At 36.3% G+C, this 18,816-nt stretch overlaps 8 protein-coding genes, 12 long non-coding RNA genes and 1 other non-coding gene across 21 annotated transcripts; 12 read left to right on the top strand and 9 right to left on the bottom strand.

The window, feature by feature from the left end:
• Positions 1-86: 86 nt before the first annotated feature.
• SPOM_SPNCRNA.2804 lies at positions 87-2,275 on the bottom strand. Its single transcript, NR_192172.1, has one exon. It is a non-coding gene; the product is annotated as a non-coding RNA (long non-coding RNA).
• On the top strand, positions 456-2,705 carry gus1 (glutamate-tRNA ligase). Its single transcript, NM_001018916.3, has one exon. The coding sequence runs from the start codon at positions 500-502 to the stop codon at positions 2,648-2,650; it is 2,151 nt and encodes a 716-aa protein (NP_593483.1). The 5' UTR covers positions 456-499; the 3' UTR covers positions 2,651-2,705.
• A 139-nt stretch (positions 2,706-2,844) lies between these two features.
• On the bottom strand, positions 2,845-7,095 carry exo2 (exonuclease II Exo2). The gene is made up of 3 exons (NM_001018915.3): positions 7,022-7,095; positions 6,916-6,983; positions 2,845-6,865 (listed from the first exon to the last, which is right to left on the bottom strand). The coding sequence occupies exons 1-3, from the start codon at positions 7,034-7,036 to the stop codon at positions 2,962-2,964; spliced, it is 3,987 nt and encodes a 1,328-aa protein (NP_593482.1). The 5' UTR covers positions 7,037-7,095; the 3' UTR covers positions 2,845-2,961.
• SPOM_SPNCRNA.2803 lies at positions 2,991-3,552 on the top strand. Its single transcript, NR_192171.1, has one exon. It is a non-coding gene; the product is annotated as a non-coding RNA (long non-coding RNA).
• SPOM_SPNCRNA.2802 lies at positions 4,402-4,699 on the top strand. The gene has a single exon (NR_192170.1). It is a non-coding gene; the product is annotated as a non-coding RNA (long non-coding RNA).
• On the top strand, positions 5,128-5,401 carry SPOM_SPNCRNA.2801. The gene has a single exon (NR_192169.1). It is a non-coding gene; the product is annotated as a non-coding RNA (long non-coding RNA).
• On the top strand, positions 5,521-5,780 carry SPOM_SPNCRNA.2800. The gene has a single exon (NR_192168.1). It is a non-coding gene; the product is annotated as a non-coding RNA (long non-coding RNA).
• Positions 6,876-7,504, top strand: SPOM_SPNCRNA.2799. The gene has a single exon (NR_192167.1). It is a non-coding gene; the product is annotated as a non-coding RNA (long non-coding RNA).
• Positions 7,505-8,213: 709 nt separating this feature from the next.
• Positions 8,214-9,085, bottom strand: fol2 (GTP cyclohydrolase; the record flags this gene model as incomplete). The annotated part of the gene is made up of 3 exons (NM_001018914.1): positions 8,214-8,516; positions 8,628-8,923; positions 8,977-9,085. 3 exons carry the CDS (start codon positions 9,083-9,085, stop codon positions 8,214-8,216), a joined length of 708 nt encoding a protein of 235 aa, NP_593481.1.
• A 96-nt stretch (positions 9,086-9,181) lies between these two features.
• SPOM_SPNCRNA.761 lies at positions 9,182-11,289 on the top strand. The gene has a single exon (NR_151135.1). It is a non-coding gene; the product is annotated as a non-coding RNA (long non-coding RNA).
• On the bottom strand, positions 9,234-11,327 carry ucp7 (UBA/TPR/DNAJ domain protein Ucp7; the record flags this gene model as incomplete). Its single annotated transcript, NM_001018913.1, has 1 exon — positions 9,234-11,327. One exon carries the CDS (start codon positions 11,325-11,327, stop codon positions 9,234-9,236), a length of 2,094 nt encoding a protein of 697 aa, NP_593480.1.
• A 25-nt stretch (positions 11,328-11,352) lies between these two features.
• SPOM_SPNCRNA.760 lies at positions 11,353-13,084 on the top strand. Its single transcript, NR_151134.1, has one exon. It is a non-coding gene; the product is annotated as a non-coding RNA (long non-coding RNA).
• rec12 (DNA topoisomerase type II (DSB-forming) Rec12/Spo11) lies at positions 11,382-12,660 on the bottom strand (the record flags this gene model as incomplete). The annotated part of the gene is made up of 5 exons (NM_001018912.1): positions 11,382-11,822; positions 11,892-12,020; positions 12,085-12,162; positions 12,213-12,321; positions 12,380-12,660. 5 exons carry the CDS (start codon positions 12,658-12,660, stop codon positions 11,382-11,384), a joined length of 1,038 nt encoding a protein of 345 aa, NP_593479.1.
• A 131-nt stretch (positions 13,085-13,215) lies between the features above and the next one.
• Positions 13,216-13,289, bottom strand: SPOM_SPATRNAILE.01. Its single transcript has one exon. It is a non-coding gene; the product is annotated as a tRNA-Ile (tRNA).
• A 272-nt stretch (positions 13,290-13,561) lies between these two features.
• Positions 13,562-15,436, bottom strand: hua1. Its single transcript, NM_001018911.3, has one exon. The coding sequence runs from the start codon at positions 15,392-15,394 to the stop codon at positions 14,720-14,722; it is 675 nt and encodes a 224-aa protein (NP_593478.1). The 5' UTR covers positions 15,395-15,436; the 3' UTR covers positions 13,562-14,719.
• Positions 13,822-14,298, top strand: SPOM_SPNCRNA.2798. The gene has a single exon (NR_192166.1). It is a non-coding gene; the product is annotated as a non-coding RNA (long non-coding RNA).
• Positions 14,980-15,302, top strand: SPOM_SPNCRNA.2797. The gene has a single exon (NR_192165.1). It is a non-coding gene; the product is annotated as a non-coding RNA (long non-coding RNA).
• Positions 15,437-15,495: 59 nt separating the features above from the next.
• On the top strand, positions 15,496-16,876 carry glc8 (protein phosphatase regulatory subunit Glc8). Its single transcript, NM_001018910.3, has one exon. The coding sequence runs from the start codon at positions 15,565-15,567 to the stop codon at positions 16,495-16,497; it is 933 nt and encodes a 310-aa protein (NP_593477.1). The 5' UTR covers positions 15,496-15,564; the 3' UTR covers positions 16,498-16,876.
• SPOM_SPNCRNA.2796 lies at positions 15,607-16,859 on the bottom strand. The gene has a single exon (NR_192164.1). It is a non-coding gene; the product is annotated as a non-coding RNA (long non-coding RNA).
• Positions 16,877-16,939: 63 nt separating the features above from the next.
• erp2 (COPII-coated vesicle-associated protein Erp2/3/4) lies at positions 16,940-17,920 on the bottom strand. The gene is made up of 2 exons (NM_001356028.2): positions 17,875-17,920; positions 16,940-17,801 (listed from the first exon to the last, which is right to left on the bottom strand). Exon 2 carries the CDS (start codon positions 17,796-17,798, stop codon positions 17,166-17,168), a length of 633 nt encoding a protein of 210 aa, NP_001342850.1. The 5' UTR covers positions 17,799-17,801; positions 17,875-17,920; the 3' UTR covers positions 16,940-17,165.
• On the top strand, positions 17,420-17,677 carry SPOM_SPNCRNA.2795. Its single transcript, NR_192163.1, has one exon. It is a non-coding gene; the product is annotated as a non-coding RNA (long non-coding RNA).
• Positions 17,921-18,816: the final 896 nt, after the last annotated feature.

The following is an 18,816-nucleotide window of genomic DNA, read 5'->3' as shown; positions in this document are numbered from 1 at the left end:
GATAAAGATCTTATTAATTAACTTGGTAGATGATTTTTCCTACTTTTTCCTTTAATCCTATAGCTGATTAACAGGTAATTATTAACAAAAAAATGACTTTTCTTCCATTCTTCTGATTGTTTCAACTCCACTCTGTTATTATGTATCTATTCTCTTTTCTTATCGGTATACCGATTTACGTTAGAAAATGGTAAACAGTATAACGAGAAACCCTCGGTTTCGGTTCATATCTGTATAAAATTAGCAGATTAGCGAAAAATGCTGGAAAGAAAATTAATCAAGGTCAGACATGAACTTGAATTCCTTATCTATAATCTAATTTGTACTTAAATAGAATCCTTTTTTTTCGGTCAACTTCGTACTGCGTTCGAATTTTTCTGGTTTGGATTTTTAGTGTTTTGCAAACATACCTTTACCATACACTAATACCCTAAAAATCACTTCGACACCAACTTACCACGAACCAAGTTCGACAATTTTCACCACCGGTTTTGGGAAAATGTCAGTTAGTGTTGCATTAAAAGCAAAGCCCATTGCTTATGGTGCAGTTGCATGTGCAAATTATGTGAATCTGTCTGGTGCAGGAAGCATTTCCGTCAAGTATGAGGACGTTGCTTTATTAGACAAACAAAACAAGGAATCGAACGTCTCCATTCAGCTTAACGGCTCTGATTCTCCTGTATTCGGTTCCAAGTTGGCTTTACAGACTTTCTCTCAAGTCTATCCTAAACTTTTCATTGGCGAAAACGATCGTTCTTTGGTTGAGAGTTGGGTGGAAACTGCCTCTGCCTTAGCTGGTAACCACAACTTTCTTGAGCTTTCTTCACTTCTTGCTCAGTTAGACGACCATTTAATTATGCGCTCTCTTTTTGTGGGTTATTCCCTCACCTCTGCTGATTTTTCTATTTGGGGTGCCTTAAAATCAAACAACATGGCAGCTGGTGCCGTACGCACTGGCCAGTATTTCAACCTTGCTCGTTGGTACAAGTTTATGGATTCTCAAAATGCCGTGAGTGTCACCATGGAAGAATTCACCAAGGCAGTTAATATTAGCAAAAAACAAAAATCTTCTGGTCCTAACTACGAGATCGGTCTTCCTGATGCCATTGATGGTAAGGTGGTCACCAGATTTCCTCCCGAACCTAGTGGATATTTGCACATTGGACACGCAAAGGCCGCACTTTTAAATCAATATTTTGCTAACAAATACCACGGAAAACTGATTGTTCGTTTCGATGACACCAATCCTAGTAAAGAAAACTCAGAATTTCAAGACGCCATTTTGGAGGATGTCGCCTTACTCGGTATTAAGCCCGACGTCGTCACTTATACATCTGACTATCTTGACACTATTCATCAATATTGCGTTGATATGATCAAATCAGGCCAAGCTTATGCTGATGATACTGACGTTGAAACTATGCGCCATGAGCGTACCGAAGGAATTCCCAGCAAGCATCGTGACCGTCCTATCGAGGAGTCCCTAGAGATTCTCTCTGAAATGGATAAGGGTTCAGACGTCGGTCTCAAGAACTGCATTCGTGCCAAGATTTCATATGAAAATCCCAACAAAGCAATGCGCGACCCCGTCATTTACCGTTGCAATTTATTACCTCACCATCGTACTGGGACCAAGTATCGTGCTTATCCTACTTATGACTTTGCTTGTCCCATTGTCGACTCCCTCGAGGGTGTAACACATGCATTGCGCACTACTGAGTACCGTGATCGCAATCCCTTATATCAATGGATGATTAAGGCAATGAACCTCCGTAAAATCCATGTTTGGGAATTTTCTCGTATGAACTTTGTACGTACATTGTTAAGTAAGCGTAAGCTTACTGAGATTGTTGACCACGGTCTTGTTTGGGGATGGGATGATCCTCGTTTCCCCACCGTTCGTGGTGTCCGTAGACGTGGTATGACCATTGAAGCATTACAACAATACATCGTCTCTCAAGGTCCTAGTAAAAACATCCTTACTTTGGATTGGACTTCTTTCTGGGCAACCAATAAGAAAATCATTGATCCCGTTGCTCCACGCCATACAGCTGTCGAAAGCGGTGATGTTGTCAAAGCTACCATAGTTAATGGTCCTGCTGCTCCTTATGCCGAAGACCGTCCCAGACATAAGAAGAACCCAGAGTTAGGGAACAAGAAGAGCATTTTTGCTAATGAAATTTTAATTGAACAAGCTGATGCTCAATCTTTCAAGCAGGACGAAGAGGTTACTCTGATGGACTGGGGTAATGCATATGTTCGCGAAATCAATCGTGATGCTTCTGGTAAAGTTACCTCCCTTAAACTTGAACTCCACTTGGATGGTGACTTTAAGAAAACTGAGAAGAAAGTCACTTGGTTGGCTGATACGGAGGACAAAACTCCTGTCGACCTTGTTGATTTTGACTATCTTATTACCAAGGACAAACTTGAAGAAGGAGAAAACTATAAGGACTTCCTAACTCCTCAAACTGAATTCCACTCTCCCGTCTTTGCTGACGTTGGAATCAAGAATTTAAAGAAGGGTGATATAATTCAAGTTGAGCGTAAAGGTTATTACATTGTTGATGTTCCATTTGATGGTACGCAGGCTGTTCTCTTCAACATTCCAGACGGTAAGACTGTAAATCGTTACGGCGTTAAAAATTAGAATCGAGCATATTATCCAGTCGTAATATAAATTTTGTTACCTCTATTGTTTTTATAATATTTTTCTTCCATATGATTTGTAAAGTCGTGTTTGGTTGATTGTATCTGAGACTAAACTCCGAATACTAAATATTTATAAGTTTAACCGTTCAAACCGAAATTTCTCTTACTACAGATTTAAAGTATAGAAGTCTACTAAAATATTTGCACATAAATTTCATTCATATCATAATGTTGTCTTAAAACCTTCTATAAAGTTAAAGAATTCTATGCTAATAAAATTTATTATCACACCACTAAAATACAATTGGGCTAGTTAATCTGAAGTTTGCCCATCGGCTGAACGATGTGATCGTGCTTGCGATTGAGTTCTTTCGACCTTAAGGGTTTACCACGTTTTCCACCCCTACCGCGGATAGATTGTGTACCATTGGTAGAGTGGTGGTTACCTTTGCTAAACTTACTCTTCGATTTATGGATTAATGATTCAGGGGGAGGGACTTGATGTAGTGAAAAAGGCTTTGGATGATGCTCTCTTTTGTTCCAAACACTAGAAGATGGAGGGGATGGAGGTGATGGAAAAGTTGAAGTGGGTTTCGTTACCAAACGAGAGTCAGTACCTTGAGAAACATTATTTGCACTAACATTGGTTTTTCTATTCTTTCCGGCACGGGTATTTACAACGAACTGAGGATTTGTAACGTTTAAAACCATTGAAACTTCAACTTGCATACCATGATATGGCGAACACCTTCCATCTAGAGTAGTTCCGCTCATAAAAGGCAAGTCAAAGACGACATCCAAATGATGCAACATAATACCCACGACAGTTCCGTATGCTGCAATTGGAACTTTACCAGAGTCCTGAACATAAACAACACGATCGCCTAAAGCAAATTCTTGACTATGCAAAATTCCACGTGTTTGTGAAGGTTTTAATAAGGCATACCGAGGGACGCCAAAAACTTTCTTCGGAACCTGATAGGTAGAATCAATTGTGCTTGCTTTTTCCTCAATTAGCTTTATAATGTCCGAGTCTAAAGCATCTTCATCTAAAGATACTCTAGTAAGAGAGTTAATCCCTTTCTCTTTGATCCAATGTTTGACCGCAGCCAATTGTTGGGTATCATCTTTAGGGAAGCAATCCTTGACCGTTAAATTATCCTTGGTAGCATGTGTTGTTAAAATATTAAATAATTGAGGGAACGTATTTATGTACTCTTTAACAAGGGCAACGGTTTTGTTCGAGAATTCCCAACCTTTAGTGCTTTTCCGGGAAAATCCTAACACTTTTTGATTTCTGGCATCAAATTTTAAATTTAATCCAATATTTTCTCTTTTAGTACCATTGCTAATTAAGAAGCTAGATGTTATTTTACTTAAAAGTAGCGGATGTATGTTAAGCAACTTCGCAACGATATAAGAAGGATAATATTTCTCTTTTGACTTGCTATCGTTAACAAGAACACGACCCCATTGGGCATCCAACCCAGGGGCGGTTGATAACCAAATAATGAGCTTGTTGTCCTTGCATCCTGTAATTTGTGCAGGTCGCCCATAATTATACTCTCCGAGATGAAAAGCCTTCGTTCCTGGAGGATATTCCACCTCTACTGGCGGAGCTTCTCTCTCGGTAAATCTTGGATCATCTATAGCAATCTTTTCGACCACTAATTGGGCTGGATAATCCTCAAGGACAGATTCGTTAAAAATCTTAACAAGAGCACCTTCTCTGGTATACTCCAATCCTTTGATAGGACGTACTTGAAGCAATAAGGAAATATCACCAAAAAGAACGCCAAATCGTTTACTATATTCTCTAATTTTATGGGAACATTTACGGCCCCATTGGCTTTTTTCAATTTCTGCCAAATCCCTTTTCTCAATGGTACTGTTTGAAGCTAAATACATGTAACTTTCGTCCATAGCACTCTCCACATATGCTTCACGTAAATAAGGCCAGTCTACAAAAATTCGTTTTCCGACATATTGCATCGCAATTTGTTCCGACGTTAAAGCAGATTTGACGTCTTCAACATTGACGATTACGGAGGGATTCCTGCTTTCATTACCAAAAACATTGATACCATGATACACTAATTCTGCTTTATGCTTCAAAGTGTGAAAGGAAGGAAAACCCACCATTCCAAAAGCACCTAAGAAAACGCCAGGGCAAAGACCAACCAAATATTCTTTACCTTCCATCGAAGGTAGAGAGTAAGGTTTTTGAATACAGCGGGTAACCAAATCCGGAAAAAGTGAAGGTAATGAAGAAGGATAAAACGATGTATAATCCTCCGCTAAAGAGAAGACCGTTGGGGCATTGAAGGAATTTCTTTTTCGTTCCTCTTCAGTCAAAAATTTATCCTTGGATGCTAGTGCGTCTATAAGACGGGTTTCGTCAATAAAAGGAATTATAACCACAGCTTCCCAACTAGCTGTTTTTCCATTTTGATCCAAAGCAAAATTTTCTGGATAAAAATCAATAATTGGAGATTCGCTGTTAACCATTAAATCGCGGAAACAAGGGGGTACTAATGCCTGACTTCTTGCAGGCAAAACGGCCATGAGCTGCTCAAAAGGACGGAAGGGTGTACCCATTTTGAAATCAATCTTTACATCAAGGCCCTTTAAAACATCTGAAATCTTTGGTGCAAAATGGTAGTTGTAATACCAACCCCAAGACTGACATCCACGGTAATAATAGAAAAGTACCCATTGTAAACCTTCAACATAACGTTCAGCCATTGCTTTTAAAGCTTCTTCATCATAATAACTAAAACCAACCTTGCTTCGATAATAATCATCCTTCCATTGGATAAAATCTTTTTCGACGTTTTTTTCTTTTAAAGCTTGTTCTTCGTTAAGCAAAGGAATGTTATCATACTTTTGAAGTACACGTTCGATTTCGTCCTGCTCAATTTCATCTTCGTCTTCATCATTAAATTCAAGATCTCTAAATGTAATCCTTAATAGATGAGTGCCGTCTACCTTTATAATTTTGGAAAATGACAGATGAAGATCATTACATAAACGTCGTAGAAAGCGCTGATCAACAGAAGAAATGTTTGCACTAAAATCAATGAACGGCTCACGAGAAGACAAAAACTTTTTAATCTGTAAGAAATAATTTTTCTGCTCCCCTGTCATGGCTTTAATATCATTTGTTGATTCAGTAATATATTTGAGAAAGTCAAAAGATGGTTTGTCAGAGTTCCCATTGTTTTTTGTCTCAGAAACTTCAGCTTTAAATATCTCTTTCTCAAAATTCTCAAGTTCGAGGAGTATAAGTTCCAATCTAGCCATATTGATTACTCCCTTTTCATTAATATATCCCCCAGCAGAAGGCATAACTTTTTTGTATATACTAAACATCAAAGCTAACGCACCCTCATTAATATGAAGCCCAGGCAAATGGGGAAGGAAGTCATTTCCGACAAAAAAAGCTAAAAGAATAAAGTCGTCAAGGATTTTTTCGAGATCATACTTAAAAGTGAATGTAGATCGGCATTCTTGAAATTCAAATTCAAGATATTCTCTTAATAAACTTAAATGCAATAAATAAAATTTTTGGTGAGCCAATTCCTTAGAACGGTTTCTACTTGCCGGACCAAAAGTAACCTCCTCACGTAATAGACAAAAATGTGGATCATGAGATAAAAGACCTAGCATAATTAAATCAGCATCCAAACCATAAAGGCAATGGCGAGTGTTAGGATTATAGCTAGGTTGAGCCTTTTGGGTTCGAATATATTCCATAATTTTATGCTCACCCTCACCGGGGCAATCGTGGCCAGAGAAAATAACCTCAATGTTCTGCCACTGGGAATCGTTCGTAACTTTTTTGTGAATAAAATAGTATAACTGTCGTGAAACCCTCTCCATAAAAGTTGTACCTGGCGTTATACAGTTACTGTCAAATTGCTCCTCGGGAAAATCCTCCCCATTACGTTCTGCTTTTAAACGCGCATCGTGGGCATCTTTAGCAGTTCTGAATCGGCGACTGCGCTGTTGATTCATTTTCGCACGTGGGGCACATCCATCTACTGCCATATATAGAAGCTTTTTGGGTTTAATTTTTTCAAATAAATGCTCAATATAATTAAAAATGGCTATATACATTTCCTCTTCTGGAAGTGGTGGTGAGGAATGATCATCATTCTTATGCGTACAGTTATGAAGAATACCATTCATATCTAGATAAAGATTATCAAATCTATTTCAATTAGCTCCATACGTTTCAAACGATGATTTAAATTGACATACTCGGGAATGCGATCGTTTTCAATCAGCTGACTGCACAGCGGATACCTTTCGCTCATCCATCGAAAAAACTAATTGTTAAAAACTTATACAAAATATCGATAACAACCTTTGGAATTCCCATACTGAACGAACTTTCTCATTAACAGTTAAATAGGAATAAATTTAGAAAGTATTGTTGTTAGTAGAGAACAAATGTCAACATATGCGGTGCTTGCACGTATCGATAGGCCCCAGGTTAGTGAAGTTTAAGGAGTTAGTTATATAGTACATGAAATATTGAAAATGTGTAGATCCTCTTTGATTTAATATCATACTAACAGAAGCCTTTTTAACGATATCATTGTGAGTAAAGATATTATCATATTATCATTTTTTTCAACAAAAATACAAATGGCAAAATAGTTAGTCTTTGAGACTAGCTGAGTCTAAAATAGAGCAAGTTCTTAAACATTGAGGCGAAGGAAGGAGTTTAGTTGTTTGAAAAACAAATCAAACACATTTATCAAGAAATACGTTTCGACTAATTGAAACTGCAGCAGTAGTAGATGATTAAAAAACATTGGCAAATTTTATAATTAACGAGACATTTACCTTTATAATAATGTGTCTAGGGTATATCAATACAATCACTGTAAGTTGCTTGCAATACTTATCGATTACGGTACAAAGATTATTCATTCATAATATATTTGATGATAAACTATTAATTGAGCTCTTGCAAATTGAAAGTCTTACACAGCAAAACTTAGTAAATAATTAATAAAATTGTTGAAACTTCATATATGTATATAATAACATGGACTAATTTACCATGTAACCAAAAAAGTGATTCGAAACAACGTTCAAAAAGAAAACTTAAATAGTAGTTTTCCATTAGGATAACGTCTTCCTTAGCACGTTGAGGCTAATAATAGTAAGGTGGAGTGAAATAGCTCCGGTCAATTTTCAAGAAAATAAAATAAGCCATATGAAAAACGACCATGTGTTCGAATTTCTTCTCATAATACTAAGATATCAAAAAAAAAAAAAAAAAAATTCGTGAAAAACAACTGAAGAAGGGCATTCATATTTTTAAAGAGTAATAGAGAGAGAACTTTCGACTGCTTTTAAAATCTTTGGTTGCTAAATCGTATGCATAAATAAACATATGCAAGGATTGATATATTTAAAAAAGTGATTGTTTTAACAACTCAAAAACTGGAATGCAAAAAAAAATAAAAATATAATACCATTTAGTTGTAATAGGAATTTACGGACGGTATCACCTCTAGCGATTAACGAACAAAATAAAACCAAAATTAAAATTTTCCAATCAATCTAAAAAACTCCTCCCTAGTTTTATGGCTTCTCTGAAATATACCAGTAAGACTACTAGTAACAGTACTGCTACCCGGTTTTTCAACACCGCGCATAACCATGCACATATGAGTAGCTTCCATAACGACTGCAACTCCCTGAGGTTTTAAGACAGCTTGAATAGCTTGGGCAACTTGTTTGGTAAGACGCTCCTGCACCTGTAGGCGACGCGAAAACATATTGGCTATACGTGCGAGCTTTGAAAGTCCCAATACACGCTTACGAGGAATATAACCAATATGAATCTACAATAATGTTAGTTTAATACGCTGAGTTTGTGAAAGAGGGTTAAACATAATTGCATAGCCCAATCACGTGAATGCAATGGATAAAATCCACTTCTAAATGAAACCTACTTTTCCAATAAAAGGAACCAAATGATGCTCGCACAAACTGAATACATCAATATCTCTAACAATGACCATTTCTTCGTGATCTTCTTGAAATACTGCCTCATTGATCACTTCGGTCAAATTTTGCTCGTATCCTTTGGTAAAGTAAAGCATTGCCTTGGCATACCTCTCAGGTGTTCCCAAAAGGCCTTGTCTCTCAGGATCTTCTCCCAAACATTCCAAAATTGTTGAAATAGCATTGGAAATTTTTTTTACTTTTTCTTCCTCAGCAGTATCTATTCTACGTTGTGTTCCTTGACCTAATTGGTATTAGAATACTTAAATGAGTATAAAATATGCTTTCATTACTTACAAGGCCAAGAAAGCCCGTCTAAATCAATAGTTGGTGTAGATGCGCCAGAAAGTGAGGCTGGTTGCATCCTCAAAGGAGAATCTATATAATCCTTTTTTCCAGGCTCCATGAGAAATAAATTTTTAATAAATGAAATTAAGATTGCAATGGATAAGTAAACCGCTGCAAATGTTTTACGCTAACCGACAAAAATACTGTCACACATCTTGGTTCATGCAAGAGAGTGTAGCGCAGAACCAAAGTCTCACTATTTGTAATTAAAGATCGTTTTGCTGTTTAAAAAGTTCCCAGGCATGATTAAGAATGCTAAATGCAGATTCAGCTATTAATTGATGTTCCACTGAAGTCTGCTGGGGTAGTTTATCAGGATGCACTCGGGACACCGCTTTCATGTAGGCAATCTTCACCTTCTTTGGTAAGACCAATTCAGAAAGCGAAACCTTTTGCCAGCGGCATTCAGGCCACAAAATAGTATCTAAGGAAGCAAGCAGTGCTCGTAAGTTGCTCTCTTTCCCCTCTTTCCACTTATTCACAATTTGTTGCACTGGCTCACGTAAACGACTTCTTTCTTCGTCTAATTGCTCTGCTTTTTGCTGAGCCATTCGAACGTGTTGTAACCTCTCTGATTTTACCTTTATATTGGTGTGATTAGGGGTACTTTTTGGCTGTTGTGTTGTGCGCTTAGAATGAGATTCGGAGGAGTGAGAAGAAATGGCTGCTTCGCACCTGTGTTTACCATCAATATATAGCTTGCTTATTTGCCCGTCTGCAATAAGATCTTTCCAAATATTCAAAGATTCTTGGTACTTTTCGAGCTGCTCTAAAACTTGTGCCTTTCGAACCATATTTTTTACATAGTAATCATTCATACTCTTGTCTCTAATGCTTTCTCCATGTCCTTTTTCTTCTCCAATAATATCCACTAGCTCATCTACGTCTTGTAAGCAAGTCTTGAGATCTCCAACTTTCTGATAACACAAGCTACGGTTGCTGAGAAGAGGGACACGCTTTGTATGCTTGGCAGGTAATTGAGAAAGCGAGTTTGTAAACTCTTCAATGGCTTGGCTAAAATCACCTTTGCGAAAAAGTTCATTTCCTGTCGATTGTTGTTCTTCTACTAGAGCGCTTACCATGTTATTCAAAGTCTCTTCTTCGCGCTTCTTAACAGTGGACTTCCCAGGTTTATTATTGTTAACTTGACGAGCCGTTGTTGATTCATAAGCCGTTTCAAGTATATTCTCTGTCCCTTCGTACGTATCGGATGGAAAGTTAAAAGAGCTATTGTCTGACTTAGAAGTTAAGAAATCGACTAAAGATGATTCATCATTTCCTGACCGGCTTTGATTAGTGGTGATTCTGTCTTCAGAAACCTTTTCATTCATAGGAACTTTGTGCGGCTTCCGTTTGGGAATTGGGGTTTTAGGAAGGATTTCAGGAGTTGCTTCGCGGCCAAAATCATGGGAAGCATCCATCCAACGAGGTTTGCTAGGATCTTTCACCGCTCGCCTCTCCTCAACTGCATCTCTAAGTTTCTTTCTTCCAATGTTCCAAAGATCATTAGCCTTTTCAAATAACTGACTTTTTAATTGATTGGATAACGCTTGAAAGTCTGAAAATTGAGTTTTTGCACTTGAATCTGAAAATGCTTCATAAGCTTCTCCTTCACGATACTGTCCTTTTGCATTATCTTTTTCAAGAATGTACTCTATGGCATCCTCCAGGCTCCCGGAATTTTCTAAAGCCAATCTGCTTTGATCGTCAGAAAAGCCCAAATCGCGTAGCTTTTCATACATCTCGTTGGAACTTAACTTATCCTTTGCAGTATTCATATTAGTAATTTCATTATGGTTTTCAAAGGGGATAGAGGTTTCCGAACCAATATTCTCAAAGGCGGGTAAACTGACAGGCTGATGCGGCTCTAAAGACAAATCCTTTAAAGTTACTTTCTCGGAAGCCGATACTTGTGGTTGTGAAATCGGCCTTTTATTTTCTTCAATCTTATCATGAATAACTGCATCTTTATCTCTAGGAGTATTTGATAATTGATGCAAAATTTCAAGGTTTTCAAAGGGATCGTAATTTGAAGATTTGGGGGTGGAATTGGAGTCCGGAGTTCCAACTTTCTGCCTTTCTAGTTCTTTTAAGGAAATTTTATTATCCGTTTTCTTTTGAAATAAATTAGCAAAAGGGTCTTCGGGCTTTGATGCTTTCAATGGAATTTGTGCATTCTTTTTCTGGGCTACTGGGGCGGGAAGGGAGTAGGATGGCGTTCTACTATTATTATTACTGTAATTATTTTGATTAGATGGTGTAGATTTATCGTAAAAATTGAAATCTAGCAAGTCATCCATGTTGGAGGCTTTATTATGGGAGTGTAGTGAAAGTAGGTTGAACTATCCAAGAACTTAACGTACTGAGTGCTTTCCACTTTTGTCGGCATCAGCTAATTTTCCTTTGATCCATGAAGGAAATTCTAGAATTGCTTGTATTTCCGCTTTTTTCTGGATAAACAGCATTCGCTGTAGCTGTTCACGAACAACGGGCTCCTTTTGGAAGCCTTCAAATTGTAATAATGTTGTAATCATTTTAATATCCCTTTTATTCAATTTTAAAGAGAATTCTTGGTTTTTATTAAAAATGTCCTCATACAGAGGGCCTAAAAGCTGTAAATTTCGTAATTGACTGTGCGGTTCATGACTGTAGGCATTAGAACCGTACTTGAAACAGGAATAAATGCATAAGCCATGGGGGTCCCAATCAAAAATACCAAAAAATTTAGCATCCGGGAGGGCTTTGGCTAATTTAACTAAAAATTTTCTCGTCATCAAATCTGGAAATCCTTTAGCCTGTTACAAGCAATTAGTTAGCTAGCACTCTAACATCAATATCATTGAAAAGGAAGCATTCTCACTTACTGTAACAATTATTGTATCCGCTAAAGCCTCTTCGGTTAGCGTTTGGAATACCGCTTCCTTTTCGATGACCAAGACCCATTTTGCTGTGGAAGTGATTGATGAAATTCGATGGTGAGAGATTAATAATGGCTGTATTTAGTAAAATTCTTAGTTAGAAAAAACAATTTTTACGGTTATTAAAACTTGAACCTACTTTAGTAGCAGTAATTACTGTCCCGTTTTCAAGAGCAATATGAATGGACCCAAATACCAATCCTTTAGCAGATGCTTCCTAAGATCAAATTAATCGTTAATGAATCTATTTCCAAAGAAATGACTTACAACGTTAAGGTCGGACCTGGAGCAACCAATGGTGTTTGAAATATCTCCAAGCAGCTCATCGACTACGGTTTGTCGCTTGAATAAATCTACATCTCTGTAATAAATATCTCTGCAAATGTAATTAGAACTTAAATCTGAATTTTCGGCGTATAGTACAAAGCAATTACCGCTTAGTGATTACTGTATCCGAAATAACAGCTTCATGAACACAATCTAAAACCCTGAATAGTTGAGCAATTGTTGTTTCATTCCTGGGGAATGAAAAAACCTTAACTTTTTGTCTTTCATTGGCCTTTGAATCTAAGCTGCCATTCCAAGAATTGTGCTTTCGTCTTTTCAAAGCAACATTTACTGAATCTTTGGTAGGCTTACTTAATTGCTCAACAAAATCATGAACAAATTGCTCAATCCATGATCTAACAACTTTTTTTTTATCATTCGAATTCATTTTTTTTACTTTCTGGACGCGTTCAGCATTCTTTGCATTGTCTAGATAATTATGCAAAGCGCGTATGGTTACAGTGTAAAAAATCAATAGCTTAATTCAAATAAGCTATATCTAAGCGAGATTGTTTTCTGAAGAAATGATACATACATTCAATAAATGGGTAATATCAAGGCGAAACAGTATATGTGTTTTCGTTAACTGCTAAAAAATACTTACTGAAGACTTTCCTTCTGATAAAATGGTGTAAGAGAAGACTCACGCGAGCTTTGCGGACTGAATTGGTAAATCGTAAAGATGGATCGAAATTTGAAATTCCTAAACAACTTATGTTCTTGTCTACAGAAAAGTTGAAAGAAAAGTAAATATATTTGAACTCTTTCGAGTTCAAATGCAACATACGACAACTAAGAGCCATAGATCAAGCGGTTACTTAATTTATTTCTATAGTTTTAATTTTCTATAAAAATATGTATATCAACTGTTTCAATAAATATTGTACTTATAATTTCGTTTTGCCAACTCCTTTGTCAAGAGAGAAAACGTAATTAAAAAACATGGTCACAGCCAGGTTCGAACTGGCGACATTCGACTTATTAGATCGACATGATAACCGACTACATCATGCGACCAACTGTTAACTTGATGATTATTTAAACCTATTTATAATAACATTAATGTTAAAAATATGAATGAAACTGACCTTTTTATACAAAAGGTATATATATAAACAAGAAGGACTTTCATTTTAATTTTGATAAGACAGTTTGAAATATCCTCCAATCCAATTTAAGATTGTTTCTAGTTTACAGATTTTCAAATCAGGAATTACTAAGTCATTTGCAACACTAAACATGAAGAAGTAGTCTAACTCACTATCTGCTCGATGTATATGTTAGCATATGCTTTCCTTGTGCCAGCCCTAAAGAGAAACTGACAGTGGTTTGCTTTTGCAAATGAAAAAATAAAATTGGAGAACATACAATTGTACGAAAATGCTACCTATCCAAATGGGTCTTTAACGAATTTTTTAAGCTTAAAAGTTGCCATATGTAGTGTGTTTGCTTGATTCATTAATAGTCATTTATTATGGTGCAATACTTCGTCAAGACAATAGTGATAGCTTTTTTAACTTATTGCGAGAACAGAAGATAGCAATTAATCTGATGTACAAATAACGATAATATTCTAATGACATCAATGGAAAACAATAATGAAAATAGGCACTCCATATTGCTTCCCGAAATTTGTACTTGTGGCATAGCAGATAAACAGGACGAACTAGATAAAAAATGAGCAAGGGTTTCTAAAGGAGAATAATTTCATCAAGTTTTTTTTTTTTGCTTCTTCTTAATAAGTATTTAATACTCAAGAAAACGTAGAAACAATTAGGCAACAATAGCACTGTGGTTTACAGTTACCCTTTCTTATACAGAAAAGATAGAGGTTATGACAACTGTTAAAACATGGAATTTTGCATGATGAACCGGTATTACTTTTGTAAGTTAATACAATAACAAAAAGATAAAAGTTAATAGAAAATTTAGGGAAAAAGAAGTGCAAAGCTCTGAGAATCATTCCGATATACTTAGACAATAGTAAAATAAATAAATACTTAGAACACGGACGGATTTTGCAATTTTAAGAATTAGGAAGTCCCGTAGATATTATTTAGAAGAAATTTTCCAAAGCATAAACGAAGTAGATAAGGAAAGAGCATTTTTGGAAAACAAACTTAATGGTCAAAACTATGACCAAATTAAAAATTCACGAATTCATAAACAAACCCAAAAAACGAAGACATTTTCGATATGAGCAATAAGCATATAAAAGGGGCTCTATGATATGGGTTGGTGGGAAAGAATGCTTAAAAGGGATTGTCGTAAAACTGGTAAATTATAGAATGAATAAAATCGCAACATTCAAAAAATGTTTTAAAATTATTCAAATATTTAAATTGAGAAATGAGTCTTGTCGCTCATTTCAAATAAATAATAATTACAAGAGTATGTCATATATGAACAAGAACTTAATGGAGTATCAGTTTTGCTCAGCAGTTGATTTAGTAGGGAATTTTTCCAACACCATTGCATACCGGGCAAATTTCGGTAAAGAATATAAAGTCAAGTTGACCACTGCCTTTGCAATTCCCGCAAACCCTTCCAGGAATTCGAGGGTCACCAGGATAAACAACTAGTGCACCAGGAGGTGGTCGACTGAATTGAACATCGTACGATCGTCCAAATCTACGAGCGCAACGACCACATGGCCTTCCGCTATCTTTGTAGCCAGTATTGTGGCATTTGTAACACATATAGCCAGGTGGATATGGATATGAAATCCTTGGTCGACCAGAAGGAGGCGGTGCGTAAGATGACTGAGGGCGAGCATAAAATTGGCTGGTCTGATAAGGAGGTTTCGCCGTGTTATAATTTGAAGATGGAGGAGGACTCGCGTACATCGTTGAAGCGTTTCCAGGTTGCCAAGAGTTTGGTCTTTGACTAGTAGGACGCGCAGGTGGGTATGGCGCTTGAGAATAGGCATTGCCAGATCCAGAACTTGACACAGGCCTTGAGTTTAGACTCGATGCTGCGTAATTCGGCAAGGTAGAAGAGGAACTTGAAGGGTGACCAGCAGAAGTAGATGTTTGGCCATTGCTGGAGTTTGGTGAATCAATAACACCTTCTTGCCTTAAAACCTCTTCATACGATGGAGGAGGGACAGAATCATCAGTCATTTTTATGATATACTATCACTTAATATACAGGTTGTTGTTGGTAAAGGAATGTTCTCGTATGAGATGTGATTGTAGTAGGTACATGCGTCAACTGATCCTCCACCAACTTTTACATCTTCAAATCAAGGATATCATTTTCTCGTATCCAAAACGCACAGAAATAGATAACGATGAAGGTTAAATCAATTCTTAAACATAGTCGTATGAGTTCTCCCTCACTTGAGACTGACTCAATGGAAAGTGGCCAACAACAAAATATGGTCTCATCAACACCTTCAATTGATATGAATGAGAGTGATTGCTCGGGCACAGGAACTCCATCGGAAGAAAGAATTCGTCGTCTTCGTTGGGATGAGGAAAATCTTTCAAAAGCTGAACAGCAGAAGTCAGCGAAAATGAAAATTACCGAACCGAAAACTCCTTTTCAACGCTTTTTGCTTCCAGATGATGAAGTTCCTGAAATCAATTTGGATGAAACTGACAGTAAGGACGACTTTACTGCTGGAACTTTGGGTGACACACTCGGCACTCTTCCCAGTACCCGGGTGTCAAAAGATTCTAAAGATGACAATGTCTCCTTTTCGAGCGACAAGAAACAATTTTATGTCAAAAAGGAACCTTTCCCGGTTCCTTGTACTGAACCGACTACTTCGGGTGATAGGTACACCGTCCGTATGAAGGCTCCAACACCAAAGTACTCTACAGATAATCATTTACCAAGTAAAAAAGAACTATTTCCGAGGGAAACAAAACCCCAAGTTGAAGTAGTTCATGCCAGAATTAATAATCCTGACGACCATTTACGTACTCATCCTTCTGTGAATAACCTAGGTAAAGATTCTGATCATGCTGATAAAATGTATAATGAAGGAGTAATTCTAGGAGAAGACGAAGCAATGGAAGAGGAGGCTTTATCTGAAGCTGAAGAGAACATTCCTAAAAAGAAACCGGACTTCAACGAACTTCGAAAGAAACATTATTTTGCTATGGCTAAGCCCTTGAAAAGAGATGAACTTGAAAGCAGTGGTACAGAGAGTGATTTAGAGAGAGATAATAGCGATTCTGGGTCAGCTTCTGATGTAAATATGAATGAAAATGAGTGAATCACTTTATTAACTTTACGCATTATTGAAACGTGAGTTGCAAGTACAAAGGATCTTGAGTTTCATTTATTATAACGTCAAACGACTGCAAATTATTTTTTCGACCTTCAAAGTTTTATTACATGAGCTTTTGCGTCTTCTCCGTTTACGTTTTTTATTCATTTCTATTCCCCTTTTTTGCCCTTTTCACTTTGGTTGTACAGTTGTTCTGCTCGGTTTATATTAAAACCTTTCTTATGAACTTCAAATAGTTTAACGGCTTTCATTTCATTTTTATGCCCTTTTAGCAGTCTAATCCTTCATTTATGGCCGCTAACCCTACCCATTCTTTTTTTTTCATAGTATACAATTTTTTATACTTAAATACTCATTAAGCACATTTTTTCTTTATTTCGTTGATAGGTTGCTTAAATTTGTATGAAACACGAATACAGTTGTAAAATGCAATGAAGGAAATAATAATATTGCTTAGTGGAAAATACTTCAACTACAAGAAATTGTAATCCTTGATTTAATAAAGACGCATGTCGATTGTCTTATTTAAATCCTGGCATAATAATATAATCCTGAATAAAACAATAGAGCTATAAGCTTCGTTAAGACTGATTAAAGGCATACATAGGCATGACAGATATGAATATTGTTAGAAAGGTGACCGACTAGTCAGTTTATACACCTCTCCGACCAGATCGTTTAAAGAATGTCTTTACAATAAAGACTTGAAGAGCAGAAAGAGCGACAACCATTATAGATTCAGCAAGACTAAACCAAAAGATGCGGGCTTGAGTAGACTTTACAGTAGAATAATTACGATGCTCCCGAGTTTTGAAGTAATTTTGTACACGGTCAATTTCAGATAATGCGGTTGAGATCTCTAAAACAGTACTTTGCATGCTGTCCTTTTTGTAGTCTTTGGCTTCATCACGGGTTAATGCAGGAAGAGAAAGTTCATTTTCCATAGTGATTTCCATAGTCACAATTTTATCAGTAAACGTAGACATATGATTATCAAAACAGAATTCATATTCACCCTTTTCTTCGAGGGTGAAAAATACATCAGCCTGTCTTCTCTTTTTGCCAAGTGCAACGGTCTTCTGAGATGGTGCCTTGATCATATAATCGACATCAAAAGAACCGCCAGACTGAACAGCGTACGTGAAATGTGTTTTTTCGCCAGTGTGAAAAGAATCTAAGTAGTAACACTGCTTCTCTTGGTTTTCTAACTTGAATGTTAACTCAATAGCCGAAGCTAAGCTGGCGAGCAAAAATAGTGTTATGCCGCTTAGAGTAATTACGCGCATTTTCTATAAAGTAAGGTTAATCTTCAAAAATTTAATATAACTTTTAATTCCAATGTATCAAAACAAATTCACTTACGATATGTGAGTAGTTTTATGCTCAGCTGCAGAGTAGGCTGTTGCTACGTTGAGTGTTGACAGTGTGGAATATGCTGTATCGCAAAAGGCAAGTATCGATAGCGTTCTGGGAATATAAATTAGAGTATTAGTCTTAATAAATACTCTTAAAACAATTTTACAAATTTTTCTTCTTTTAATCATTTACAAAATTGTTTATGAAAATGAGTATAAACCCAGAATCATCAGCATACTAATAACAAATAGTAAACCTTCGAAAAATAAAAGCAGAAGTTTTTCTTCTTAATTATCAAAATAATTTGGTGGTTTTAAATGATCTAGTCCCAAACATAGTTTAGAAAGGAAATCGTTCAAAACTAACTTTCTTTACTATGATATCATATAATAAATATTCAAGTAATATTGGTATTATTATACTTCTTCATGATATTATACAAAGGTCAAACAGGTTTTCATGCGTGAATGTCCCATGCTCTTACTTGTTCTTAATGTATTGTTGTTATTTTTTTTTATAATTTACATTGATTTTAATGCGACTATGGTTGCAATTGACTAATGTATCTAATGCATTCGTAAATCAGAGATAAATACAAGTTTAAATAAACGATCTGTAAAATATATTCTAGTCAATAAAAAGAATTTAGAATAGTTTACAAAAAATCATTTTCTTGGAAGTTAACAGCAACATTTTGTTCGCTATTCGTTATTAAAAAATCAAAACAATCGTAATATGATTAATCAAAGGTTAGGAAGAAATCAGCTTAAAAAGCAACTATGCCTTTCGTTTTTTATTCATTTACATTGAGTTAAAGACACTGTTAGAGATACTTACATCCTTTGCATTGGTTGATACCCTTTATTTACATTGTTTTACCCAGATCATCTACCGCAAAATAATGAATCCTTATGTTTTATTTGGACGCGCTGTGGCTCACAAAACCTG

The sequence above is a fragment of the Schizosaccharomyces pombe genome, assembly GCF_000002945.2.
Source record: "Schizosaccharomyces pombe strain 972h- genome assembly, chromosome: I".
Taxonomy (NCBI): Eukaryota; Fungi; Ascomycota; class Schizosaccharomycetes; order Schizosaccharomycetales; family Schizosaccharomycetaceae; genus Schizosaccharomyces; species Schizosaccharomyces pombe.
Note: the sequence above shows the minus strand (reverse complement) of the source record. Positions and strands in the feature narration are given on the sequence as shown.

Bases quoted from the DNA above. Each gene is read 5' to 3' on its own strand.
- gus1 (NM_001018916.3), top strand. From the start codon at position 500: ATGTCAGTTAGTGTTGCATTAAAAGCAAAGCCCATTGCTTATGGTGCA.
- exo2 (NM_001018915.3), bottom strand. The intron at 6,866-6,915 runs GTATGTCAATTT...TAATTGAAATAG, and splicing joins GAAAACGATCGCATTCCCGA to ATTTGATAATCTTTATCTAG.
- hua1 (NM_001018911.3), bottom strand. From the start codon at position 15,394: ATGACTGATGATTCTGTCCCTCCTCCATCGTATGAAGAGGTTTTAAGG.
- glc8 (NM_001018910.3), top strand. From the start codon at position 15,565: ATGAAGGTTAAATCAATTCTTAAACATAGTCGTATGAGTTCTCCCTCA.
- erp2 (NM_001356028.2), bottom strand. From the start codon at position 17,798: ATGCGCGTAATTACTCTAAGCGGCATAACACTATTTTTGCTCGCCAGC.